This window comes from Anas acuta, chromosome 3 (assembly GCF_963932015.1).
Source record: "Anas acuta chromosome 3, bAnaAcu1.1, whole genome shotgun sequence".
Classification (NCBI taxonomy): domain Eukaryota; kingdom Metazoa; phylum Chordata; class Aves; order Anseriformes; family Anatidae; genus Anas; species Anas acuta.
In genome coordinates this window covers 19,612,724-19,640,160 of record NC_088981.1, presented here as the reverse complement: position 1 = coordinate 19,640,160, position 27,437 = coordinate 19,612,724, and the positions used below count along the sequence as shown (strand labels likewise).

The following is a 27,437-nucleotide window of genomic DNA, read 5'->3' as shown; positions in this document are numbered from 1 at the left end:
ATTGTTCTATCTAAGCAGTACATGTATTTCTCTTTAATTTGCACCTTCCACTATCACTAATAGGATATTAATAAGTGGTGACAAATTATAGTCACGTAACATCACAGTAACACTTCCTGAAGGTCCCCAGCCAGGGGGTTCCTCTTTTCCTTAGTTATACTAACTGAATGATCATGTGTTGAGTCATTATAAAACATTTTTAGCAAGTTAGTAATTGAAAAAAAAAAAAAAAGCTATAATGAGACAGTTTTATGAAAGGTGAATCTTTGGTATTTGCATATGTTTTTGCCTTGCTATTTCAATTAATTTGAAAGCGACTTCCCTCAACTGACATTAATAAAATGTTTCACCAATTGATGTCTTTTTCTGTTACTGTAGGTCAAGATCTTTGTGTATTTTGAGTATTGATTCAAGATTGATTTTAAAAATATTTGATGGTTGGAATGATTGAAAGATTCTTTTATTTTCAAAATCTGTTTACCTATCCTCCTAAGCTAGGTATGCAAAGCATAAACCATGTCATGAAAGGCATTCTAGGATCCTTCTTGAATTGCTGCCAGATATCTAACCAAGGTTTCTACACTGATCACCTTGTTTACATAAAACCTAATAACCTTTTAGTCAGTGTTGAACTCCATCATGCTTTACACTAGTCTTCTGTGAAATACTGTATTTTTATGACAGTCTATTTCTAACTGAAGCTTTTTACATAAATTTTAGTTTGAAAACTGGTGGGGATTCTCTCTCTCTCTCTCTCTTTTTTTTTTTTCTCCCCTCTACATTTTCCTGTTTTTCATTCTATAAATAGAGTAGAAATCACAGTGATGTGTTACCAGGAGAGTAACTAGTGCATAGCAAAAATATAAGAAGAATATCAGATTAGTGTACTTTAAATAATGCTTATCCTCATGGAATTAACATGAATGCAAGTGTGGATGAGAAACATCGTTACTGTTCTAGTAATGGCTACTGTTGGATACATCATGTTCCTTTATTGTAAGATACATTTGCAGTATGCATATTTTTATTTTTATTTTTTTTTGGTGCATCTGGTTATGTTTATGGCTACATGTAAATAAGCATCTGGATTTCTAATTTCAGAACGGTGCTGTTCAGTCATTTTGGTAAAGGGAGGCACTGCTCATGGTCTGCACATGTAAAAGAATAAGTGATTTTTATACTGCCAGCTTCTGGTACCTGGAAGTTTATTATTAGCAATTTATAATTTTAATTTGTGATTTCATCAATTTAATCAATAATGTTCTGTATTGATCAATAAATGCTCTTTTTGTGAGCATTTGTGGTTTCCATCTATAGAGATGCATACATATATGCATTTTTACACAAATATATTGGGGAAGACTTTTAATATTTTTATTATTTTTTTTTCTAGCCAGTGTAAATCAGAGCTCTAATCAGTGCTGAATAGACTGATTCAGTAGGGGCAGCTAAAACACAGCATGTTTAAACTTAGGTTTTGTGTTCAGACCAGACAAACAAGATCTTGAAATCAAGACATCTGTGCAGTATTTTGAATTAATTGCTATTTATTTCTGTATTACAAAATACGTATAGAATAAAAATGAATATTCCTCATTTGGAAGTTTATGTGTATGTTTGTGGAAGCTCTGACAACATTCGAATGCTTTCTTGATAAAATAGTGGGTGAATAGTTTTGCATCCCCTTTGTTAGAATTATGCAGTTATTCAGATGTAACTAGATAACCTGTCTTCTGGGTCCTCATGATGGTCTTGCTCATCTGTCCAGGATCATTGGCTAGACTGGGTGTGTTCATACAATTGATACATAAGTGGTGAAAGCTTTTCTCCAGTCTGTTCCAAGAGAAATTTTATAAATGAAAGAAATTATCAGTTGTTGAAAGTAACTCATGTTGGTACAAAATGGGTTAGCTTTCTTCTGAAAGTCAAATTTCATACTGATTTCAACTTTGGAGCTTACTTATGATTTCTTTAATATTGTTACACTTTTTTTTTTTTTTTTTTTCTGATCAAGGAATAATAATTTAATGTAATTGACAAGAATGTCCTTGTGTTTTCATGAGCTGGAGTTCTAGCCTTTTCATTCACTCAAAGTTAAGAATGATCTCCTACATACCTAAATAATTGTGGTGCCTGTTGCTTTTCTAAAAAGTTAGGGTAAAAGTATTTTTTCTTTGTTTCAACTAACATGTGTTGAGTTTTGACGTAATAGCTATTGGGGCTTAATACCATTGTTGCAAATTAATTGTGAAAATGTTAGATTGTACTGGGAATTAAAATACATGTATAACTGAAGTCTTTCTCTTAAGTTTACAGGCAAAGTACATAGAATGTTTGTTAAGGAAAACTAAGAATAAAGTGAGGTATACTGAACAAATCAAAAGATAAATAAATTAGAATGAAGGTTACCAAAAAAAGAGAGAGACAGCTTAACTATGAAAACAGATATGGTGGAGATGGAGGCAGAATAAACAGATGGCAGATAAAGCTAGAGCATAATTAAAAATATTTGCACACATAATAGAGGAGAAAAAGATAAAACAAAACAAAACACACACAAAAAAAGCAGCTTCAGTTTGAAATGGTTTGGAGACATTATAAGAAGACTTCTTTTACTATAGGGTCTGTCCCTAGTGATGCCTCTGATGCCTCTGTGGGAGGTACATTAATCAGAATAGTAGTGCTTCATCCAGAGAACCAAAATACATTGAAGTAACCAGGTTCAATCAACTAGATTCAAGTAACTAGACTCAGATCATTCATTGTTCCTATACCTTATCACCAGGTAACAGAATGCTTTTGGAGGTAGAATCACTGTGGTGGAAGCAGCAGGTTCTGCAAAATCCATGGCCCACATGTGATGGCATGTAAATTATGGTCACAATAGGCTTTAGTTTGCAGACTTTGGCAGAGAAGGTGGAGACATGAATGGGCTTAGAGATTACCTTGAAATACTCTCCTTAAGGAGACCCAACTAGAGGTGCAATATGTTGTGCTGACTACAAAGTGTAACAACGGTCCATTTGCAAGTTCTGTGTTCTCTTTGAAGTTGAAAAACTCAGTTTAATCTGGCACCTTCTGAAAGCACTGAGAGTTAACATCTGCCTCTTACAGTCATGTCTCTGAGTATAGTAAGCAAACTGGGAAAGATGACACTAATACTGTAACAAAGCAAAAGATTCCCAACCATGAATTCTAAGATATAGTGTCTTTTGTTTTTTTTTGCACGAAGAAGAAAAAAAAAAAAAAGGTACGGTACTTACAAAATCTAAGGCTAAGGAGGGAAAACACACACACACACCTTTGTGGAGCAGTGGGACTGAAAAGTATACCATGTACTACATGCACAAGATTGGAGCGGGAGAGGATTGGGGTGAAATTCAAAAGTCTCTTAATTCACACCACTTGTGAATTATGCATCTCTCTCTCACTAGTAGGCGTAAAAGCATAATTCTAATCTGTTCTTATTACTTATTTATAACACGCAGTAGAATGTAAATTCTATGCCTCCTTTGTACAAGCTTAACATGCGAGTTAAGATATGCAAATATTCCAGGGAGCCTACGTAGACAACTTTCTTGGCATAGCACTCTGTTGCCAATTAAAGGACATAAACTTAAAACAATAAATTAAACCGAGTCTTCCCCACCATTTACAGGAGGAATATAGACAGGATGTAAGAAATAAGGGAGAGGACCAACAGATAATAAGCACATTCATCTTGAAATAAACTACTCTGAGTTATTATTATTTATGATAGTTATTGTTATTAATAAACTACATGTGGGATACAGAAAAAGCCTGTAACAACCACTGAATTTATGAGACTGGGGACAGATGCATGCTCTTTCTTTTATATCACTGGCACTGATCGATTTGTATTTTTCCCTGATGATGGTTTATGCTATTATAACTGTTTGGTGGCTCCTTACTATTGAGTTATGGTTGCAAAGCACTTCACAAACGAGAACAAGCCTCTGAATGTTATATCCTAATCTGCACATCCTATAGATATGCCATAATACAGAGCTGCTGACTGTACCACCTGTGATCTGTGTACCCACAAACATGATTTATTCTGGTAATCCCAGTTTAATGCATCACATCAGATTGTGGCAGTTATGTTATCTGATGACATTACTGACACTACATGACATGACTGGGTAGTGCAACATGTCAAGTTGAAAAAAACTTTGGGCTTTGGGCTTTTCATAGATTTTTTTTCCTCCTTTACTATGTGTGTGTGTCGAAAAAATATATAAAGCAAATGAATTAAAAACAAAAAAAAAATAGCAAAAAGAGGTCTCAATAATTTACACCAACTACATGTTGACCATATCAATGACTCAACAGCTGGGGCTGATTGCTCTGGTAAGGACAGAGGAGAACAGGTAGGAGTACAGTGTATTTTACAATGCTGATAATTCTGCAGCTGACTGAAAACTAGCTCAGCTTTTGTGGTCTTGAAACAGATTAAACTTGCTGCTAAATGTCTTGTCTAGGAGTAATGCTCAGAAGCTGAGTCCTCCCACTATTCCTATTCAAGCACTACAGTAATATTTTAGGAAAATCTTTTATTCTTTGACCATAATTCAGATATACAGAACTGCTCTGGTCATGGAAAGGCAATAGTATCTCTTCTGCCAAAACTCTTAAATCTCATGATGCCTTGCCTTGATGGTGAGAGTTGTTCTCTAATCATCTTGCATTGGAACTGTGCAAAACAGTGGAACAAGTTACCCCTAATGATGGTTTGAAATACAGCATAACTAAATAAAGATTATAAATTTACAATTTGTAATCTCTGGCTGATACCACTTTGAGCAGGCATTGTCATATTTCTTGATTAGATTCCAGTATCTGGTCTGAGTGTCCTGTCGTAAGTTTCTTGATGAATTTTTTTTGGGGTTGAATATTTTGTTAATTACAAAATAATTTGGAGTTTAAATGGTATTTTAAGATTTAGTGTGCATATTCAATTTCATTAAGTCAAAATCTACTAGTAGATTTAGTCAAAGAAAATATTTCTTTTGGAAATTAATTTCCTTCCTCCTCTCCATGTTTTTGTTTGTTTAGTCAAATAAACATAAATATAAATATATATATAATAATAATCATAAAATAGAGAGCTGCAGAGTTCTAAATAGTTTTGGATAGGAGAAATATAGAAATCTTGCAGGGTCTCTGTTCCTCACATTGGCAAATTATGATAATGCTTATCATTAAAATAGTTTTAAAAGTGCAGTGTTGATATTTATAATAGCCCCCAGAATTTGATTTATACAGGTAAAGCTGAATCTTCCTGTCAGCAGTAGATGTTCCATGATTTGAAGTGCAGTGAGTTTAGCTGAAAATTGCACTTTCTAAATTTACTAGGTGTCTTTTTTTTTCTGTCCTTTTTTTTTTTTTTCTTTCCAAGGGAATTCTAGGGAACACAAGATTCTAATTGCTTTTCTATGTAGCACTTACATACTCATATATGTGTACAGTGTGTTATCTTCGTTTCCTTTTCTTAGTTTTTTCTCCAGACTGTCTTCCTAAGAGAGTGTTTGTATGCCTGTGCTTTCTCATTGCCATCTTCCAGACAGCCTTTACTTCTGCAATCTGTAATATATGCTTTTCCTGATAAGGCTGCACTATTGATTTATAGAAAATGGATAGTAATAGTTGCTGTCTTATGTTATATTATATTATATATTCTTATATAACTTAACATCTTACTGGCTTCTCTGCACGTTCAGATGTGCTCCTTACTGGGTTGTAAAAGTGGCAGTTTTCTTGACCTGATACAATTAACACCAACTGTAAGGTGAATCTGAATTTTGTTTTTATCTCTGCAGCAAGATTGAAATTACTTAGAAGCACAGGGTGTACTTCTGTTAGAGAGCCAATAGGTTCTTGGTCATACTGATGTGAATCCAGAGTCGTTCCAGTTTTATAGCAGCAGGTATCTGATATTCAGAACTCAACATAGTTACCTAGTGCAAATTTATTTTCCAGTTGAGTACATTAAGCTGACATTAATACAGTGCTAAAATGTTCAAAATATATATATCTATTTTTTCTCATTTCTCACATATTTTGAGTTTAACTTTGACTGAAAGACCATGTTTTTTGTAAAGTATTCTAACAAGTCCCCACCTCCTTCAAGCTGATAGCAATACAATGACTGGACTGGAAGCATTCATGAGTGGAAATCTGCATTTAAATCTTAAAAGTGGATCTATGTCAGGAAACCTGATGTGCAAATAAATGACAAATAGAGAAATAAAACAAAGTAATATTGGTATGACCACAGCTACTTTTCTTCACATGCTTGGTAAGAAGGAACATGCTCTGTCCTCATCAGAGTTTTTCTCCCTTTGACCTTCAGGCTTACTGTGTTTGTCCTGCTGTTATAATTGGAGTGAACTAGGGAGACAACGCATGATTTTAACTCTGGTAAACAAATACATAACTTCATTACTCTCATTTGATGCTGAATGTTTGCACTGATTGGCTATGTTTTATTCTGGCAGCAAGAAAAGTCCAAAACCAGGCCCATATGTTTTTCTGATGGTCGTTAATGATGATGGGCCAAGGGAACAGCTTAGGAATGTTCGCTGAGGGAGTGTTCCAGGAGCTTCATGCAGGCACTAAGATTCTTCTGCGGTTAGGGATATGGGATGTCTTTGCAATCACAGAGGATAGAATGACTGGGGGTAAAGCAATCGAAAAAGAAGTTTTTATCAGAAACATTTAACTTTTTCAGAAGTTAACATTTCATGTTAAATCTGATGCTTACACTTTTCCAAAGCAATATGATCTGTGGCAATCCACAAGTAGAGTTTTCTTCAGCTGAGCATCCTTAGCATTTCAAACTACTGTGTCCTAACTGGGGAGTGAGAACAAAGTCTGGAATTACCTGCAGAAGCTATCTCAGAGATCTGGCTTTAAAATCAAAGACTGGCATCCTCATAGTCCAGCTCTGCAATCAAAATAAATAAATAAATACTACAAATGGTTAATAAAAAAAGGTGATATACCTTGCAAAGATAATGGTAAAATTAATAGTTTAAGCAAGAAGAAAAGAAGAAAAGAAACAAAATGATCAGGAGTGGAGACTAATGAGACCTTGTGAGGTGATCACAGAAAGATGTAGTATTTGAGGGATGAGTTTAGGCTCACAGAATTAGAAGAGTTTATGCTGATGAATGGTAGAAAGATTTTTCTTATAACAGTAACAAGTGTGTAATTAAGAGAAACTGTTAGTAAACGCGGGGAAAAAAAAAAGTCTTTTCCATCTTTTCTAGTAAAACATATTTCTATTTAAAACTGTTAAGTACTTTGGAGCTACCACCTCTCCAAAAATGGAACTGTAGCTCTACCATGTGCTACATTAATTCTTTGAGATCATTGCAAACTGAAATGATTAAAGATCCATCTGTTTCACTTGTGTGCTGAAGGGTTTTTTTGTTTTTCTTCTTACATGTGACTTCTTAATTTATACATATTTTTTTCTACACAGGCTAACAGATGACTGTCATGTTTTGGGGGGCTCCCGTGTAATACCTGGTTTTGTGTTATGCTCTTTAATTCTCCACATGCAGCAATGAGGTTGTATCTTACCTGAACTCTTCTGCAGCATATAAACCTCAGTTTCAATGAGGATTTATTTATTCCTTTATGAGAAATTTAGAAAACCAACAATACTTACTGCTGAGTTAAATAGCTTCTAAAACACCATTTATTGGCCAACTAGAAACAAAGTTGTTTAGTCCATATGCCATTGCATCAACACCTTTCCTGGTAAGAGAGCAGAACAGCAACTTATGGTGCTTCATGAAAATAATTATTTGTGCTCCTGTGTTTATCTTCTCTTCCTTTATTCCTTCCCCTTGTTTTTAGTAGCTTCACAAAATTCTTTTAATTCTAATACTAGAACAGTCTTCAGGAGATCTGTGAGAAAGATGCAGCATTAGTATAAAACCTTCCCAGATGAGGTTGTACGTTAGTGCTGATTCTTCAAGGGTCAGAATAATTAAGTGACTGGTGCTTTAAAAAGCAGAAAGCAGAATATACTATACTGAAAGTTATATGTGAATTGTTGCTTGTTTTCAGAAAATGATGGAAGGGCAAGAACTGCTAATAATATCCTATAAAGTAAGCCTGATAATACAATCTTGGCATCTTCTCTGATTGTGATTTTTTTTTTTTTTTTTTTTTTTTTTACAATAGTGCATAAAAATCAAATGGGGGCATTGTTGTATCTTGGTGATGTGGATTTATGGTCCCAAAGAGTTTACCTTCTAATTAAATATTAAGCTACTGTGAGTTAATTTAACAAACTATGAGACAGAAGATGAAAGGAAGTGAATGATGAGCTGAAGCAGCCATACAATCTACCTATGTGAACAATGTTGTGATTGGAATTCCTTGGAAGTTTTTCATCTTCATGCTTGCAGCAGGTTTGCTTTATTGTGCTGCTAACAATCCCTTGCTATGGTGTTGTCATATTATTTTCCTTTGAATATAGCGATGGGATAGCTATTGTCTCAATTATTTTCCTGAGAGAAGCTATGTAGGGTTCCTTACACAAGTCACTTTTCAGCTGAGCACTCACCAGGACAGTGCGTCCTTACAACAGGTTCCTGAAATCAGGGAGAGTGGAAGAGGAAAGGGAGGAAGGGTATGTGATTCTTCTGCTATAAACCTAAATGCAGCATACCATATAGTACAGATAAATTAAAACACTGTAGACATTAATACTGTGTTATTTTTGAATTGAGATGTAAACTTTGACTGTAAAGGTCATGTTTTGAAACAAGTTCTTAAATCTCATATTTCTTTATTTTTATCTGCTGTGTTTTTTATTCTTCATCTCAACAAAATCTCTGCTAAAAGTAGCATTGTGGTGTTAACATATTATCTTTCAAAGACTACCCATTAAGTTTGACTTGACAAAGCAAAGTGAGTGTTCTTATTGACCATCCAAACAGTCATTCTTTATTTTTTCTCTCTCATGCATTGATCATGCTATCAGAACTTGTCTTGGTGGTTATTAGAAACTGCATATATACCAACCAAGTTAAATAGTTTAGAAAGTAGTGTGAGGAGTTCCACATACGTTAAAAATATAGTGGTATGCAAATGTTGATTTTAAAGATAGCCACCATAGTTATCAATTATCTTGCTGACATATGAGCTAGAAAGGAATTTAGTTTGTTTGTTTTGCCTCTGAGATAGAAGATCCCTTGTATCATCTAGAGTAAGTTACGGTCTTAAAATATACACAGGTGTTTACTTTAGTTTTCTTATTTTGTTTTGGTTTTGATGTGAAAAATAATCAATTATTTTCATGACTACCTGCTACCTTAGTAGGGTGATTTGAGGGAATTCTGTACCTGCTTGGAAGGTGTCTTTTATGCTTTCCCTTTGGCGCCCTTCTTGGTCCAGAAATTAATACAAGATAAAATCCTGACTTTAGGCTTCTCTTAGTAAACCTCTGTAATTTTTAAATTTAACTTTGTTTTGGAAAGAAATCAGTAATTTAAGAGAGTAGCTATTGGAAAATTGCAGTAAGAAGCATTTGATATGATTTTAAAGTAAAACAGGGGCCTGGAATGGAGGAACAAATGAGAATATAACATGATCAAGCAAAAAATGTCTCTAGTTTTCTAACGTAAAATAATAATAATAATAATATTTTTTTATTATTTTTTTTTTTTGCTGCGAGTTACAAAGAAAATAATTCTCTGCTTATTTGGTTCATTTTGTGGATTGAGATCAATGAAATTCTTCCAGCAACAGCATGAAATCAATTGTAAAATAGCATATAATTCATGCTCTATATTGTAAATTATATTTTGTTTGACATTAATCACCAAGGTTTCTATGCACTGTGATGTATTTTCTTGTAACACATTTCTAGATAATGCTTGTGGATCCATTTCTAATGTCTGAGTGATCTGTTTTTCATGTCTACAACTGCCTACATTTGATCTTATGCAAATCATGCAATCAAGCAAATGGAAAACAAGGCATTGTTGCTAGAGGACCTTGACAAACAGTAGCTTTGTAGTTTTAAGAACCTCCTCCCTCCTCATTCAAATTCATGTTCGTATCTGTAGTTGTTTGAGTCCATTAATCCATTATGAAACACTTTGTACTTTAAACAGGAAAATATCTACCAAATCAGATTGTGACAAATGATTGGATCAATTATGATTTAATATGATTTTTATTGTTCAGTTTTTCAGTTTCTAGTTCTAAGTTTTTAGGAAAAATAAGCCTTTGCTATATGCAGATTCATCCAAACCTTGATGAAATCTACAGAGACATTTTAATTGATGGCAAAGCTCATGCTTTGAGTCACATTCTTAAGTTTCTAATTTCTGTATTTTCTTCTGCTCCCCCTAACTTCATTCTTTTTTCACCCTTCATCACACCAAAATATTTCTGGACTTCATCAAATGTTTATTCAGCATTTATTAGTTAAAATAAATCATCATTCTTAAATCAAGATCTCATTTGATCCTGGTCACATGTGGCTTTTTCCATATTTTATCTCTTTTTTTATCTCTTTTTATTTATTTATTTATTTTTTGGTTCTCTCTTTCTTTCCTCTCTCAGCATCCTCTTGAATTGATCCCAGAGGACTTTGCTGCTCCTTTGTCCTGTGTTTCCATTCCATCCATTCCATGTTATTCCCATTCCTTTGATTTTTTCCTATTTCCCTGTCATGTCTTTTTGCCTATTCCATTCCAAGGACTGAGACAGACATAATAAAGTCAGTCACACTTTTTTTTTTTTTTAAGGAGAGAAATAAAACATTTGCATTTTCCATCTTCCATTCTCTTGATTCTTGACCAAGTTCCTCCCTCTTCAAATTTAACTAGGTACTTCCAGAAACTCTTACTGAAACAAGTAGTCTCATCAACTAGGGTGTGTATCAAATCATGTTTTTTCAGTACAAGCTACTTTTTCAAAAAAGCAGTTAGTTGATGAAGGATTTTCCTTAAAGATGAGAAAAAATATCCTTCTCTCCTGACATCCCAAATCTCTGCACAATGAAAAGAGTCATCTACCATAAACAAATGGAAGAGGAGAAATCCACTTTTTCTCTTCTTCCTTCTCTTGTGGTATATTCACACTTAGTGTAGCTCCACAAGACAATGTCAGTTTAAAGAGAGGAATGTGCATTCATTGTTTACAATGATATAAATTAAATAGGTGCCACAGATTACTTTTGGTTGATCATTTGATCATTTTTAAAACTAAATTCCTTCTGGTCACTTTTTTACCCACGCAGAATATGGAGTACAGAGATTTATCTTGAAGTTTTCCATTCTCCTCTATACTTTTTGTGGTTTCCTTGATGGCAGCTGGGGGGAAACGGGGACGCAGGAAGGTGTACACTAATGAGGGCAACACAGTTGGTGCAATGTATGGAGTTTGCGTTCTCTGCTTTCTGAGCCAGCTTGAGCACCTGCTCTGGAATGTGCCTTCCCCCTCTCACCCACATAAGCACTGCTTAACCCTGGTGGAATCAGACCCATTATGTTGATTAAACTTCTCACTGTATTACAGGCATCCCCTTGATGATTTTTTTTTTTTTAAGTTACAACATTTTTTTTTATTATTATTATTTTTTAACTCACATTTTGCCATGTGCTTCATAGGAGGGGTACCACAGAATAGCTGAGTTTTCAATAAAAATGAAGGAATTCATGTGTCCTTACAAAGACTGGAATAAATCAAAAGGAATTCCATTGCAGCTGGGACTGGGGACATTAGATGAAGGGAAAAATAATGAGAAAGAAATTGGGTATATGGCATTTCTGCTTTACTGATGCCTTTGTCATCCAGTTGCAATTTTTGAATTTGTGTTCACAAATATTTTGCATAAAACGATATTTGGGTATTATTTGTTTCTAGAAACACTAGCATTTGTTATGTCTTGCAAAAATGCAGACCTCCTCTGGCTGACTAAAAGTTTGCTTTTATAAAACTTATTTTACTTGTATACGTTAAAGAGTTGCCAAAATCTCAATCATAAATTCCTTCTTAAAAGATTTGCTCATAAAAATCTGCAATTTGTATTGCAATGAGAATGAAAATGATTAGAAAATTCTGTCTGAATTACTCTCCTACTATAATTTTCAGAAAAACATTCTTTATTAGTACAGGATTCCTAAGGAATAACTACAGATCTTTTGGAATATTTGTTTAGCAAAGATTATTCACCATTTTCTGCAGTAATTTAAACTCGGTTAAATTGTAATAAATAATGACTTAACAGTTGTTTTCCTATAGTATTAGAAAGGTAGTCTCTTACTGAAATGTATATTACAAATTTTTGATGACGACAAATAGGAGAGAACAGGCCAGCCTGAGTGGTGGCGACGGTAAGCTTCTGAGCTTCCTTTGTGTTCATGCTTAAAGTGAAATTGCATGGAGTGAATCATTGTGTGTATCAATGCTTGACATTTGTATAATGTACAGCACATTTTGTAGAAAAATATAATCTCTCTGTTAGTGAACCTATACTTGTATAGGTTCAATGATATGATTTAATCATGTTAAGGGTGATCATTTGCCATTGTAGTAAATTAATATGGTATGTAACACCAAAGAGTCTCCTGTGTAACTGTCCTGTACAATGCAGCTATCTCAACCAAAGTAAGGTCCCTAGACCTGTTAGTAGTCCAAATTTGCAGTAATTTGCCATTAAACAACAAACACTTCTTGTCACTGTTCCGGGACAAATCTGAAACATTTGAGAGACAGGTTCCCCTTCCTCTTGCTTTTCTGAATTACCTACCCTCTGAAAGTTACAGAGAAACAAGATAAAATTAATATGCAAAGTAAATTTGCATTTTCTTTTTTTTTGCCCTAGATTTAGCAGTTTTTACGCCACACCAATTTCTGCTCTCTGCCTGCACGCTTGCTGGCTGTACAAACAGTTCTCAGGTCACCTTGTTTACAGCACAGCTGCCACCATCTCATGTAGATGCCCCGGTCCTGACAGTTTTGGATTCTAGAACAATATATGTACAGTAAGTAAGGATTTCTTTTTTCCTGACAACACAATAGTGCATCACTTTATTCAAGAATTCCAGTGAGTTCAATCAGGGGAAGGGTTTGTGACATAAAATTAAATTTATTATGATTAAATGCATAGAAGTGATTAGTTTAGTGGTTCTGTGCACCTTCTGATTATCACTTGCCAACTTAATTTCCATTTTGTCTTTACGCAATCAGTATAACCTACATATGGGCATAGCCTCTGCAAACTTCAGTGCAGGAAATGTTCTGGTGATATGCCCATTTTGTAGCCCTTGCTTTGTGCGTTATTGTAATCATTTATCTACTGCGTACAAATACTGCATTAGAGTATTTGCCTTTTATTTTTATGGTTGCACAAGTATGTTTTCCAGTTCTTAAGATAAAATCCAAAAAGTCACAGTTACATACTTTTTTTTTTTTTTTTTTTTTCAGTATGGTCTGAATCTTTCTTGGTCTTAATCATATTTTGCTTTTATTTGCAGATGGAATGAACCAATAGAAGTAAATGGAATTCTAGATCGCTATATACTTTATATTGCCAACAATGAGCAGAATTTTACAAAGTGGAATGTAATCTATAACAGCACAGAACTTTTTCTGGATTTTACTATTCAGCAGCTTTTCCCGGGTACTGAATACCTCGTAAAACTAGCTGTAAGTTTTAAAGATGTGTAATAGAGGTGTAAAATGGTGAGAATGATTCCGATTTTGTTAACATCTTAAATAATGGTTCGTGTGTCTGCTTTTTAACCTCTTCTTTCTGAAACTAAGGTTGATGAGCCATCCCGAATAGAGATAAGTGTTTTTTATTTCAAAACGGGCCCTCAGAAATGTGTATGTAATTTAAATACAGATTTTCTTCAAGGATACCTTGAATGTTAATTAATAGAGAATTAACCAGAAATATATGAAAGACTTAAAAATATTGCCTGCCCCCAACATGTGAAAAAATGTATTTGAAAATGATGGCCTTTCATGTTTTATACCATAAGTATTTGATTTTTCTTCATAAAATCCATAGACAGAAGGAAAGAGCAGAAAGGAAAAGAGTTCACTGTAAAGTAGCAGTTTGTTTATTCAAAATATTTTAAAAGACCTCAGTGTTTTCATTGCATTTCTGTATCAATGGTTTTGTGATAATATGGAGAAGATTCAGTTCACTAACAAACCTGAAAATATGTATATAAAAACATGAGATTGTCCCTTGTTTTAAGCACACTGTTGATTTTATAACAATACCTTTATAAGGATATTTGCTTTGATAAATGCCATAGAAAAATATTCCACTCTTGATTATGAATAAATTTACATTTATGACTGGGTATACATTCTTTTTTTTTTTTTTTTTTTTTTTTTTTTTCCTTAACATGCTCTTGAATGTTCTAAATACTATGCCACAAAAAAAAAATAAATAGTAATAAAAAAAAAATAAATACTTTCAGGTAATGATAAGGATCTGACTTGAACTTGAAAAAAACATGGATATTCAGTCTAATTAAAGCTTACATTTGTGCTGAAATTAATTCATTTGTTCCTAGACATTTCAGCATAGTAAATTGTATACCATATAAAATATTACCATGTCCAAAACTGCAACAGTACTTCAGCAAGCACTTTAAACCTTCATAAGCAAGCAAGACTATCAAAAGTATTTGTGCTGTCCTGCTGTGCCACAGCTTTTCTATGCTCCTGCACAACTCCTGAACACAGGCACAAGGAGAAAGAATCAAGGGAGAATGAACAACTAGGATCTGGAGAGCAAACAGGACTGCCTCATTTGTTAGCTCTGCCTTGGCATATAGTTAAAATAATGAAGTGGTGTGTAGATTTTGTTTTTATTTCATTAAAGTGTACAACTCTTCTCAAAGTTACTGAACACATTTTTAGGAACCCTTGGTCTTTATATTTTAATTCTCTCTTTTATATATCTATAAATATATATATACATTTGGATTGCATCAGCGATAACCAGAAACTGAGAGAAAGATAATTTCTTCAGGTGGTGGTTAACCAGATAAAAAGGTCTGTTATAGGCAGGTTAAAGATATGTGTCCTTACGGTTTTGAACATAGCAAGTCTAAAAGTACATGACATGCCCATTTTTTTTAGTATGGTAGAAGAGGTAGTCTGTACCCATTTGTACCCACTCTATTTAGAACTTGTCAGAGTAGTTTGAGAACTACTCACCAGATGTGATCATTGAAGTTCCAAAAATGTCCAGCCCATTTGGATGCACTAATCTAAAATTCCACTACTTAAAGTACAAATGAGCTTTGTTTACTGATTTTCACTAGAGGAATCAGAAATTTCATACACCAGCAAGTTTCCAAGATACTAAAATTGATCTTCAGGAAATTCAAGAAATAAATGAATGGGAAGCCTGCTGTTAATGAACCCCTGATTTAAAAAGCCCTCCACTTCTAGGCAAAACTCAATGGAATGCATTTAGGAAGAGAGTGAGGAACACAGGAGGAAGAGGTCTTCCAGAGGTGGCTTTCTGGACTTCTTCCTGAAATCAGTAGGAGCTAAATCATTTGAATAATAGCGTAGCTTTGCTGGAAGTATGATGTTCTTAAATATTTTTATTATCAAAATGTTAAGAATTATTTGAGCATTTGTTTAAGCTGACTTATTTTTAAACCCAAACACATTTAAAGTAAATGCCATTTTTGGATGTCCCCAAAACTGAAGTTCCATTCTTTCATCATTATTTCACAGCCCAAATTGAACACAAGGAGTCATTCTTTAGTTGTGTTGGGAGTGTAATTTTCAGTGAAATGAAAATGATCTTGGTATATAAAATAGCCTCTCATTTACAACTAGTTCTTAGTTTTACCCATGGGGCTAGTATATGCCTTTGGAGCAGAGTAGAAAATATGCTGACAGTTCTCTGATTGGAAATGCACTCAGAAAAAGGAAATTGAAGCTAATCCTTACACATGATTAAGAGAAGCATTTTATTCCTGGGTATCTAGACAGGAAGGTGGTTGTTGTTTTTTTTTTTTTCTTTTTGTGGTGATGATCCAGAAAGGACTGCCTGTCCACTTCAACACAGAGTCAAAAAACAAATGTTATTCCATAAGTTTTAATTAATGAGTATCTGAATCTTTGTTGAATTCAGGTTTTAATTTATTTTATTTCAAAAAAAAAAAAAAAAAAAACACATAAAAGATAAATCAAACAAAATATTTAAATCAGTACAGAATGTATTATTATATATATATATATATATTTAACTTTTATAGCAAATCCTGTCTCTTGTCACTGATCTTAGTGCAAATAATTGGAAAAACAGCATATGTAAGAGGTAGCTTTGTAGTCTTATGTTTCTGCATGTGAAACTTTAAAAGCCTGATATATGAGATGATATGCAATTTCTTGCACATCGTGTTGCTTCATAATCAAGCAAAATGTAAAAGTGGTGTAATCAATCTTTTCTTCCCTGGTAACTGAAATACAAATGATTTGACTATTATCCATAAACATGCAATAATAACTGTTACATATTGATTTATAATAAAGTGTTTTTTCACTGTTTTAATTGCATCTGCACAACACTCAGTCTGCTGTCATGAAGTGCAGAACTCCAAGTGTATTTTTTTTCTTTTTTTTCTGAATGACTATTCATCAAGATAATTTTTAAGAACACTGCAAGTTGGTCAGTATATTGTCTGAAAGTTGTGAGAACTATTTAGTCAATTCCAAAAGAGTTTTGCACTATACATGATATATATTGTACTGTAATATTCTTTAACTGTTTCTGCAAAGGCAGTGGAAATCTAATTGTGATTGTGACTCAGTCAAATGCAAAATACTGACTCAAACCTTAATGTACAGTTTTATCAATTTGATACCTAAAAGCTAAGTATCAAAAATAGCACATTTCTTGTTAAGAGGTGAGCAAATCTATGATAGGAATCTTTTATGAAAATCACAGACTTAATAAGTTCAGATATATAAAAATATAAAACTTTACAGAAATTAATTGCTAGAGTAAAAAATTTTTGGTATTACATTGAAATATGCTTGCTTGTTGTGCTTCATATTTTAAGGCTTGCACTGGAGGCGGATGTTCAATAAGTGAAGCTAGCACAGCTGTAACCGATGAGAGTACACCAGAAGGTGTTCCTGCTCCGAAAGCCCAGTCATATTCATCTGACTCTTTTAACATCTCATGGGCTAAGCCTGAGTATCCGAATGGTAAGTGAACTCTTTTAGCCTCAAGTTAAAAAGATGATTAGTAAAGGTAAATTAATATTCTAAATGGCAGCTTATATGTGGTGCTTAATTTTTAATGATCATTTTAGCACATAAAATACCTGAGATAGTATCATTGTCTGCAGCTAGGAGATTGTGGTTTTCAGCCTTCTGTATGGTTTCAGCGGCTCAAAAGTGCTCCCTTTTGATAGTTCTTGTGTACTGCATCTCATTGTTTAATGTTTTCTAGGACAATTGAGCTGAGGAAAAGGCATTCTTGGAGAATATCCATCTAGGATGTTCATTCTACCCTCAAATAATGCATGAATTTCTTTTACATTAATTGGTATGTTATAACATTAGATGTATTCTGTATAATCATCTTGGACGTGTATATTTGCGTGGCTGCGGAAGTTAAATAATACACTTCCTTTTGTTTAGAAATATTTTCCATTGAGAAATATCCATACATAACACTTCTGAGCAAATGTTTAACCTTGATTTTATTATTATGCGTATGACAGTTTATATCACATCAGAGGAAGTTATGCAGAAATCATTGAATGTAAATGACAGAAAAGTTTTCCTCATTGGGGTATTGTATTGGTATATATCTCAATTTTTTCTTAAAGTAGTTTCACATGAATTTCATTTTTCCCCCTGCTTTCAACTGTGGAAGGACACAAGCTGCCTGTACAACTTCACTACAAGGCACTTGAAATGGTTTCCAAAAAATTAGTGATTGTAAGGCTACATATATGTAGCATTCCATAAGATCTTATGTTACTTTTAAGAGGAAATAAGAGCATGTCATCTGCTGTTAAATAATATATTTGATAATTTATGGTTCCTTGTATGGGTGTCATTGCTAGAAGATTTTGCCTCCTGGACCCTTAGAAACCCTCTCATTGTGTTACAAATACCCCATCAGTGTCTGTGGCTTAGAGGAAGGAAAAGAAGGGAAGGGAAAAAGGAAGAGGGGGGAAAATAGAGGGAAGAAAGAAGGAAGGTCATATATGTGGCTTAGTGTCCAAGCCCTGACCCATTTCCAATTAAATGGACATCTTTTACATGTAATAGTTCATACCAGGACCTGATCTTGTTATCCTTGTATTATAGGAAAAGACATCCAAATGGTTTAGAGGGTGGTTTAACTAACCAATGCATATATAAATATATAAATGCACACATATGTGTATTTATATATGCCTATCTACAAGACAGGATAAAGACCTATAGTTTGATAAATTAAGTTCCTTGCACTTCCTTTAAAACAAGTGCAAGTTAGGAATACATGACTAAACTTGACACACTGGAGGAAACGGTTGCCATCCAGAGGGACCTTGACAGGCTTGAGAGGTGGACTGGTGTGTACAACATGCAGTTCAACATGGCCAGGTGCAAGGTTCTGCATCTGGGTCAGGGCAATCCCAAACATGAGTACAGGCTGGATGATGAGTAGTTTGAGAGCACCCTGAGGAGAATGAGTTAGAGGTACTGGTAGATGAAAAGGCAATGTGTGTTTGCAGCCCAGAAAGCCAGCCATACCCTGGGCTGCATCAAAAGTATGGCCTGCTGGTCAAGGAAGGTGATTCTTCCCCTCTACTCCATTTTCCTGAGAACCCCACCTGGAGTACTGCATTCAGCTCTGGCCCCCCAGCACAAGAAGGACATGGGCCTGTTGGACCGAGTCCAGAAGAGGACCATGAGGCTGGAGCATCTCTGCTATGAAGACAGCCTGAGAAAGTTTGGGATGTTCAGCCTGGAGAAGAGAAGGCTCCAGGGAGACCTTACAGTGTCCTTCCTGTACTTAAAGAGGAAAAGCTAGGGAAAGCTAGGGAGAGACTGCTTATCAGGGATTATAATGATAGGACAAGGGGTAACCATTTTTCACTAAAAAAAAAATGGGTTTAGATAAGATAATAAGTAAGAAATTCTACACTCAGAGGGTGGTGAGACACTGGAACAGGTTGCCCAGAGAAGCTGTGGATGCCCCATCCCAGGATGAGTTCAAGTGCAGGTTGGATGGGGCTTTGGGCAACCTGGTCTGGTGGGAGGTGTCCCTGACTATGGAGCAAGGGGGATAGTAGATGGTATTTAAGTTCCGTTCCAACCTAAACCGTTCCATGATTCTATGAATTTGCACATCGTATCTTCTTGTTAATACAGTGTTTGTTGTACATGGTCTGACTCTCCTTTTAAATATAATAAATAGGTTATTAGAAAACAAAATAATTATGTTAGGAAAGCTGCGAAGCTGCGAATCCACACTAGATGAACAACAGCTGTGAAATGAATCAGAAGAATTTTATAAAATAAATTATATATTTCTGTCCCTTGTAAGAGTATTATCTGGTATTGCTACATCTTCCCATTATTTGAAGCCTATGGAGAATTCTTCCCTTGGAAGTGTTGTCATTGTTCAGTAATGTATGGATATCATGTGTGTGGCAGTTAAACATTTTTGTTGCAGCCAGAATTGGTGGAAGGGACTCAGTATAGTTGGCTGTTGTCATGGAGAAGGGCTGCTTCTCTTTCCACCTATGACCTCTTGCCAAGTTCCTGAGAGAGGAAGAACTGCTGTGTCATGAGAATTTGACAACCATAAGGGCACTGGGGCCTTCACTTTTTCAGCATAGTGTGGTCTCACTTGCACAATAGTCAACAAAGGTTATATGAATTTTGTCTTTTCCTTTTCTTCTCCTCCCCCACCTCTTTGAGAGTTTTAAAAAGACTATATAACTGATAACACACTTTACCATGCTCCTACTTCTTTTTTTTTTTTTTTCAATTTCCTATGTGCATCGCTTATTTCATAAAAATAATTAATAAATTAGAAAAAAAAAAAGTTCTAAAACTTTTCACGGAGTAACTACTTAATCAGGAAAGCTTGCATTGTTCAGTAATTTTTACTTTTAATTTCCAGAATATCTTTTGGGCTGCCTAGTGGCCATATCATTCATAATCACTGTCTCTGTCAGTATTTTAAAACTGTGTGGGAGGCTGAAGAATACTGTGGTTGAGAAGACTGAACTATGAGAAAGACCAGCAAAAGGTTCTTTCCGTTAGATTTTGCTGCTTCAGCATTTTAGTGATGTATGTTCATGGCTGGAGGTTAATGAGTTCTAATGTAGCTCCTTTTTTGCAGAAGAATAGAAACTCTTTCCCACTCTAGACTTAACTGGTTCATACTTTCAGTCTACTAGGCATAAGTAGCCCATTTTGAAATTGCTGATTTTTTCTTTGTTTCAGGTGGAAACCTCTGAACTGCAACAACTTGCATGTCATAAATTGTCATCTCCTTGGTAGATCTCTGCAGCCATTTCTTTCTCTTCTTTCTTCTCACACTATATGTAGAAGTTACTATGCATTTCCATGGCCTGAGGAAGCTCTTATTAGGTGTTGCTGATGCATTTGGTGTGTAAGCTGACTGGGACAGCATTGCACAGCCATAGACTTTACTATGCTCTCTTGATATATATATGAAGTCTACCTGCCTGTTATCAAATAGACAAAATTAAGGGGGATTAGTATGCCACTTTTGAGGACACTTATAGCAAATAGTACTACAGGCTACTTGGGTTCTTCAGAAAAATGGCACAATAGGGAAAAAAAAGTTAGCTTTGAAACTTTATGGGCTAAGGGGCAACCTAGACGTCAAAGGGTGATGTTATTTGAACATGGACATTGAGTTTCTGGCCTACATTTTTGGTGAATTTAAGGTCAATTTATATTTTGTGAAAAATTATTCCATATAAAGTGGGAAAATGTACACCTATTTCTCTGCCTAAAGTTGCTTCAGATATGTCAGGTGTAGAAAAAAGAGATTTGGAAAATGATATGCTGAATATGTTTTTAATGCACATTTTCTTTTATCTTATTTTCAAAGCAGAAATAAAATAGTTGAGGAGGTATGACCCTGAGGCATGTCACTTAACAGCAAAAACACTTTCTCCGAACTTCTGTCCACATACATGTCAAATGTGTAGAGAGTTTTATTCAGTTTAAACCTAAATTGCACATTTGGGTTTCTTTTGTAGAGTGGAGTGCAGGATAGTCAACAGCGGTTTTGTCTTCAATTAAACCAAGATTTATTCTATCTATCTAGACTTAATTATGAATAAACTGCATCATTTCATAGCCACCTTGTGCCCCTTCTTATGCCTTGCAATCACAAATGTGCTATAATCTTCAATGTTTTGTGGATGGTAAGCTCTTCAGAAGTATCTACCAAGTCCTGAAAAATAAGTAAATTTTGGTCTGTCTTTGAACCTTTTTCCAGTATGCTTTGGAAGTATAAATAAAATCAACAGACAATATATAAGATTATTAAAGGTGATTGTTCTCTGACAGTACGGGGAGGACTAACAAGAGGTCACAGCGTTGACTGTCAGACTGCTCCTCATTGTGAAGATACTGCATAACGCTGTAGTTGCAGGAACACTTTAAAAGAATAGCCCAAGTAATTATTAGTGAGTTACAGTGGGGTTTCCATAGAGGTACCTATGGCACCTACATTAATATAAAATTAGTTCATTATGATTCATACTGTTACCATAAATATCAAAGGAAATAATGTGATTTTTCCATTAGTTAGTTAGTACCACTGCTATAAGTACTCAAAGTACTTTTTTTTTTTTTCTTTTCTCCCCTGTAACACATCCTTAATGACAGTGCTTATGTTTAGGGATGCCCTTATCAGTCTTAAAGTTTTTCTCTTCTGAGATGAATATGAAATATTTTTAGTTGATAGTTTGTTTATTTAATGTAGAACACATATCAACCATTGATGCCCTTGCTTTACAAGCAACTAGATGTGGAACCCCAAGGGATTTTTTAGGAAGCCTGTCAAATATGGTAGGATTCATAGTGTGTGATTTACCAGGAATTCCTCCCACATATATTTCTCTAGTGTCTGACTTGAGTTTAGCCTCTCACTTTTCTAGAAGAGAATAGAATTAAGGAGTCTGTGAATCACTTTACCATACACAGCTCTGCATTGATTTAGCATATACATCATTTGAAGTGTAAAACTTCAAAGCCCAACTAAAACAGTTCTGTGTATACTTTTATTTATGAAGCATTTTTCCATTGAGAGAAAAATCTTTTCTCAGTTTCAAACAATATTCCTAAATGTAGATTCAAAAAATTCTGTTTTAAGTGAAGGAAAGATGAATTGAGCAATTTTTACAATATGAAGATGTTTTCTCTATTTTATTTTTTTTTAAGTCTCAAGGATACATTATACGTTCCTCAAGATCTGTCATGTCCAGAATAACTGAATGAGACAGAAGGCAATTCTGGAATATTTTGATTGCAGAATTGCAAACAAGACCAAAAGAACTTTCACTGGAAGTCTGAGTTTTCAAATCTACAGGGAAGTCTCCAAGTCCAGTTGAAATCAATGATGTACAGTCAGACCATAAACATTTGTTTTTTATTTGACCACCTTCAGTTGTATTTCAGAAAACTAGAATAGCCTCATTCTTGTCCATAATTGGTAAAATGCTGTAAAGTTACTTAAAAAACATATCTGTCAACCTTATGCAAAGATTCCTGCACTTGCATATGAAACCAGAAGTGGCCGTACTAATGGCAACCACTCAGCAATGGCTTAAATCTTCACTGTGAAATACTGTGTTTGAATAGAATAAGAATTTCCTTTCTCTTGCTTGCAATAGTGGACTAAGATAGTATTTGCAGTTTTTTGGAAGGAGAAATGACAACTACAACTTTGTAAAAGATTGATTGTCATTGCTTGTCATTAGATTTGTACTTTAATGTTCTTTCTGGATACGTACTTCAGCCTGTGAGTGTTCTCAGAAACTGGGATATACACACATAAAATGGGAAAATCAGAAGTTTTTCCCAAGTTCATCCTCTGAACTGGCTTCCGTTCTAATGAATCTTTCCATGGTTTTGCATTTATTGGTCTTAAGATTTCATATTTATAGAGATTAAAAAAGAATAAGAAGTGAGAAAGATGGAGGAATATCCCTGAGAGAAATGACTCTTTGTAAACTCAATATCCACAGTCTAAGCAGACCTATAACATTCAGTCTTTAGTTCATGACAGTCAAAGTACTGTGTACGTATAGTTTGTACAGGGTTCATGCTAACCCATCACATAGCTTTGGAGGAGCAGAGATTTAGATATCCATATGAGATGAAGTCCCCTGTGATTTTTGAGTTCGTGTTAGTCAATTACACCAGAAAGACCACTATCCCCTCTAGAAATCTTTTTGATGTTTGCTTTGAAATTGCAAATATGTTTTCTTTTTTTTAAAAATTGAATAGGTAAAAAATAATTCAGGGCTTTTTCTACAGCATACAGATAAGGAAACTATAATCAATACTACTGTTTTTTTTTTTTTAATTATTATTTATTTTTTAGAAATGTGGCTAAAACTGTTTGCAAAATAAAATAAATTAATGACGTGTCTAATTCATTTGTTGGTAAAATGCACAAAATCTGGGATAGTTATGAATGAGTATCAATAAGTTGTTTTGCATGATAAAAAAAAAAAACCTTGTTACTTATATATTATAGTTACAGCGCTTGTCTGAGTTGTCCTTCAACATTTCAATTATAATGTCAATCATTGTTTTTTCTAGGTCTAAAGCTGTTAAGATCTGTGAGTCTCTGATATGGCTTTGTGTGCCTTTCCAGTTTCTCAGCCACATGCAGAGTTAGTTGTGAAACAGATGTGCCTTGATTTTCCTAATTCCAGGGTGAAGTTAGCTGCTATCCACTAACAGGTTTATTCACGTGTAATCTTTGGAAGAGTGTAATTGTTTTTCAAAGGTTGTGGTCCACCTGTGAGGTTTTCAACAACTAAAGATGAGAGTGTGTGTTTATTCTTTTATATACACAGTACTGTTAAATAGTTAACTGCTTAACTGTGAGCTATGTGAAATACTGCCATGACCCTAATGTCTGTAGCATTAAAGGTTTTCTTCTAAATTCAGTAGTTGTATAGACATTTAGTGAGTGCTATCATGTTGTTTTATAGGTATTATTACCAGCTATGGCTTGTATATGGATGGTGTTCTGATACAAAATTCATCACAGCTAAATTGTTATGCTTATGGACTTGCTCCTTGGAGTCTGCATTCCTTCAGAGTCCAGGCATGTACTGCAAAAGGTTGTGCTTTGGGTCCATTGGTGAGTACATCAATTTGCATTCTGGGAGTGTAATAAATGTCAGATGGCAGTGAATATCAGAGTAAATGGTGATGATTCACTCTGGTCAGTACTAACCCATCTGGCAAAATATGACATTTAAAAAAAAAGAAAAAATCTGTTTAAGAGCTGCTGAAGATTTGATAGGTCATTGTTAGGCACCATTCCAAAGTAGAACGTAGGTACAGCAAAGAAAGGCAAAATTTGAAGCTGAAACATATATTACTGAAATTAAGTAGAATTAATATGTTTTAAAGGTAAATTAGTCAGATTTATAAGAATGTAATGTAAAGAAAGAAAGAGAAAATGTAAAGAAATTTCAGTAATAGGCAAATTTCTAGCTGACTGAAAGGACTGAAGATAATCTGAGAATTGCAGGAGTCAGAAGTCACAATACAGGAACAAGGAAAATATGGTGATTTGCAAATACCTTTTCAATGCAAATATGTGATCAAAATATTCTACTTGACCTATTTTAACAGTCTTGTACAACAATCCATTTTTTTCAGGATTTGAGAATATAGGAATATTAAATACATAGTGAAAGCAAGCCTTCTGAGGCCTTTTTTTTTTTTTTAATGTTGTTAAACACTGTTAGATGTATAACTGTGCTGATAAATCCAGTATGATTTCATAGTGCTGTAGCTGATGAATAACTGGAATAATATGTACCATGCTCGGTTTGTTTACAAGTATAAATGAGACCTGTGATAATTCTGATATTTATTGTTTTGTTTCATTAACCTTATGTGTGCACTTTTAATTTTGTGAACAAAAGAAGAAAAAAAGGAAAAAAGAGGAAAATTTGATTGTCTTTCATGTTTTTTTTTTTTTTTTTTTTTCTCATTATTCTATCATAATTTATAATATCAATATATTGTGGAAGTTCTCTGGAAAGAAATTTCAGGATTTTTTTTTTTTTAATGTTGTGATTTTTTAGTCACATTTCTAATATTCTCAAGAATGCTTTCTTTCAAATTCTGGTAACATCATCTATCTCTAAGAGATGACTAGACCACATAACTGTTAAACATTTTACAGCTTGGATTACTTTGACTGATATTTACTCTTAAGAGCTTGAATGGCTTTTTGCCAGTTTCTCTTTTACATTTTTTACAACTTCTCATATACCCCAGAAGGAAAGCTTGTTTTAAGGTATTCAATGTGCAATACCCTAATCCATTGTATTAATAGTAATGTTTAAAGACAAGTCATTTCCAAACTCTGCATGCAGATAAAACATGCATGTTTTCAGTACTTCTCTCCTATCAAATAGGCATTAAAAGAGAGAACAGAACGCCAGTAGTTATGGATATTAAAATATTTTTAATAGGCTTTTTTCATGTCTCCATTGAACGCCTGACTCATATCGTGACTTTTGAAATAATTCAAAGTAGGTTTACTGTAGCTGATATTCATCTGCATCCTGTGATCAGTACACAAATTGTTTTCCAAAGCTGGTGATCCATCTCTAATAAAAGGAATTGAAGTACAACATCTTTATTTAGGCTCACCTAACTGCTGCCAGGAAATTAAAACACTGCATCTTTATTTGACTTTCTGAAAGATTTTTGTATCAATTACAATATAAATCCAACATTTAGAAAGGAAGAGAAGAAAAAAAAGGAGAGAAGAGGAGAGGAGAAGAGGGGAGAGTAGGGAAGGAAAGGAAAGGTAAGGGTAGAAAGAGGAGGAGAGGAGGTTAGATACAAGATTGTTACAGTTTCTGTGTTTCAATTAGTTTTTTACTTGGGTCAGATAGTCGTGTGTTGGGTTTTTTTGTTTGTTTGTTTGTTTTGTTTTAACATGTTGTTAGTGATCATGATTTATTTTCAAGTGAAATGCAAGTCTGTAATATGTAAATTCTAAAATGCTTAAATTTAATCTCTTCCTCGTAAAGCTGAAGTATTGCTTTTGTACCTGCTCTTTTTCTGCTTAAGGGAAAAAAAAAAAAGCCTGGCTTAATAAGAAATAGTGTAACTTCTAATAGATTCTTTGGAGGAATTTGGGAGATTTTATATACTGACGGTATTGAAATATGTTAATTCTTGTAAATATCAGAAGCACAAAAAAGAAGAAAATGAATGCAACAGTGGAATGCTTTGAAATGCTCAGTAATGTATTTTACAGCACTGTTTTTAAACTTTAATTTCAGCATTTTTGTTTTTGCACTAACTACAAGTAAAGAGTACTGCCTTTTAAAATTAGATGGTTGACAATGTTTTTCATTCATTATTATTCAATTTCTATTGAACTTCTATAATTGAGTGTTACTTACATGTTAGCAGCATTTTTAAATTTTTATTAAATTATTAATAAACATCTGAAAATATCAAAGGATTCTGTATAAAGTAATATGAAGGAAACCAAATACAAAATGTGTTTTAGAATACTGAAATGCTGAATGTTTCTATGTACATTTTAAATGTATTTTTTTTTTACACAAGATACTATTTTTAAAGTGCGCTAAAGAGGTGTAACTATACGGGATTTTACATGCATCACATTGATTCTAAACATTATTTCATTATTTTTTATACTGAAAAGAATAGCAGTTCATAAGGAAAAGGTTTTGCTATGAATTTTCTCCTGAGAAGCACTCACAAGTTAGAGACACAATACAGCTTTTGCAACTCTCCAGGTTGTAGTAGAGATTACTACAAATTTGTACTGTTTTCAGAATATCTTAATCCTTTTCAGTAGTAAAAATAGTTGTTATTTGTTTTTCTAGTTTTCTAATGTGGTGAGTCCAGAGTACCCACATTAAACAGTATAACCATATGGAAAATTAGTTTAGAAAGCACAGTTTAGTCAAATTCTTACACTAGGATAGTTTTGACTGAAATATCAAACTAATCAATGTGATACTGATCCAGTGAATCTGTGAACCATTTCTTTATCTTAAAGCATTATCATTATCAGCAAGAATATTTTGCTTACTTTATTGTGGCGGCTCATCTGTTTTAAATATAATCTTGTAGTAATGTGGAGTGCATGAGTATAGAAGCAC

The 27,437-nt window shown here is 34.0% G+C and overlaps 1 protein-coding gene across 1 annotated transcript in view; it reads left to right on the top strand.

The window, feature by feature from the left end:
* Positions 1 to 27,437, top strand: part of USH2A (usherin) — a 404,558-nt gene that overhangs the window by 201,948 nt on the left and 175,173 nt on the right. Inside the window, exons 33-36 of the mRNA XM_068675985.1 lie at positions 12,878 to 13,037; positions 13,530 to 13,701; positions 17,100 to 17,247; positions 24,258 to 24,409. Of these exons, the coding sequence (XP_068532086.1) occupies positions 12,878 to 13,037; positions 13,530 to 13,701; positions 17,100 to 17,247; positions 24,258 to 24,409 (632 nt within the window). The remainder of the gene's footprint in view (positions 1 to 12,877; positions 13,038 to 13,529; positions 13,702 to 17,099; positions 17,248 to 24,257; positions 24,410 to 27,437) is intronic.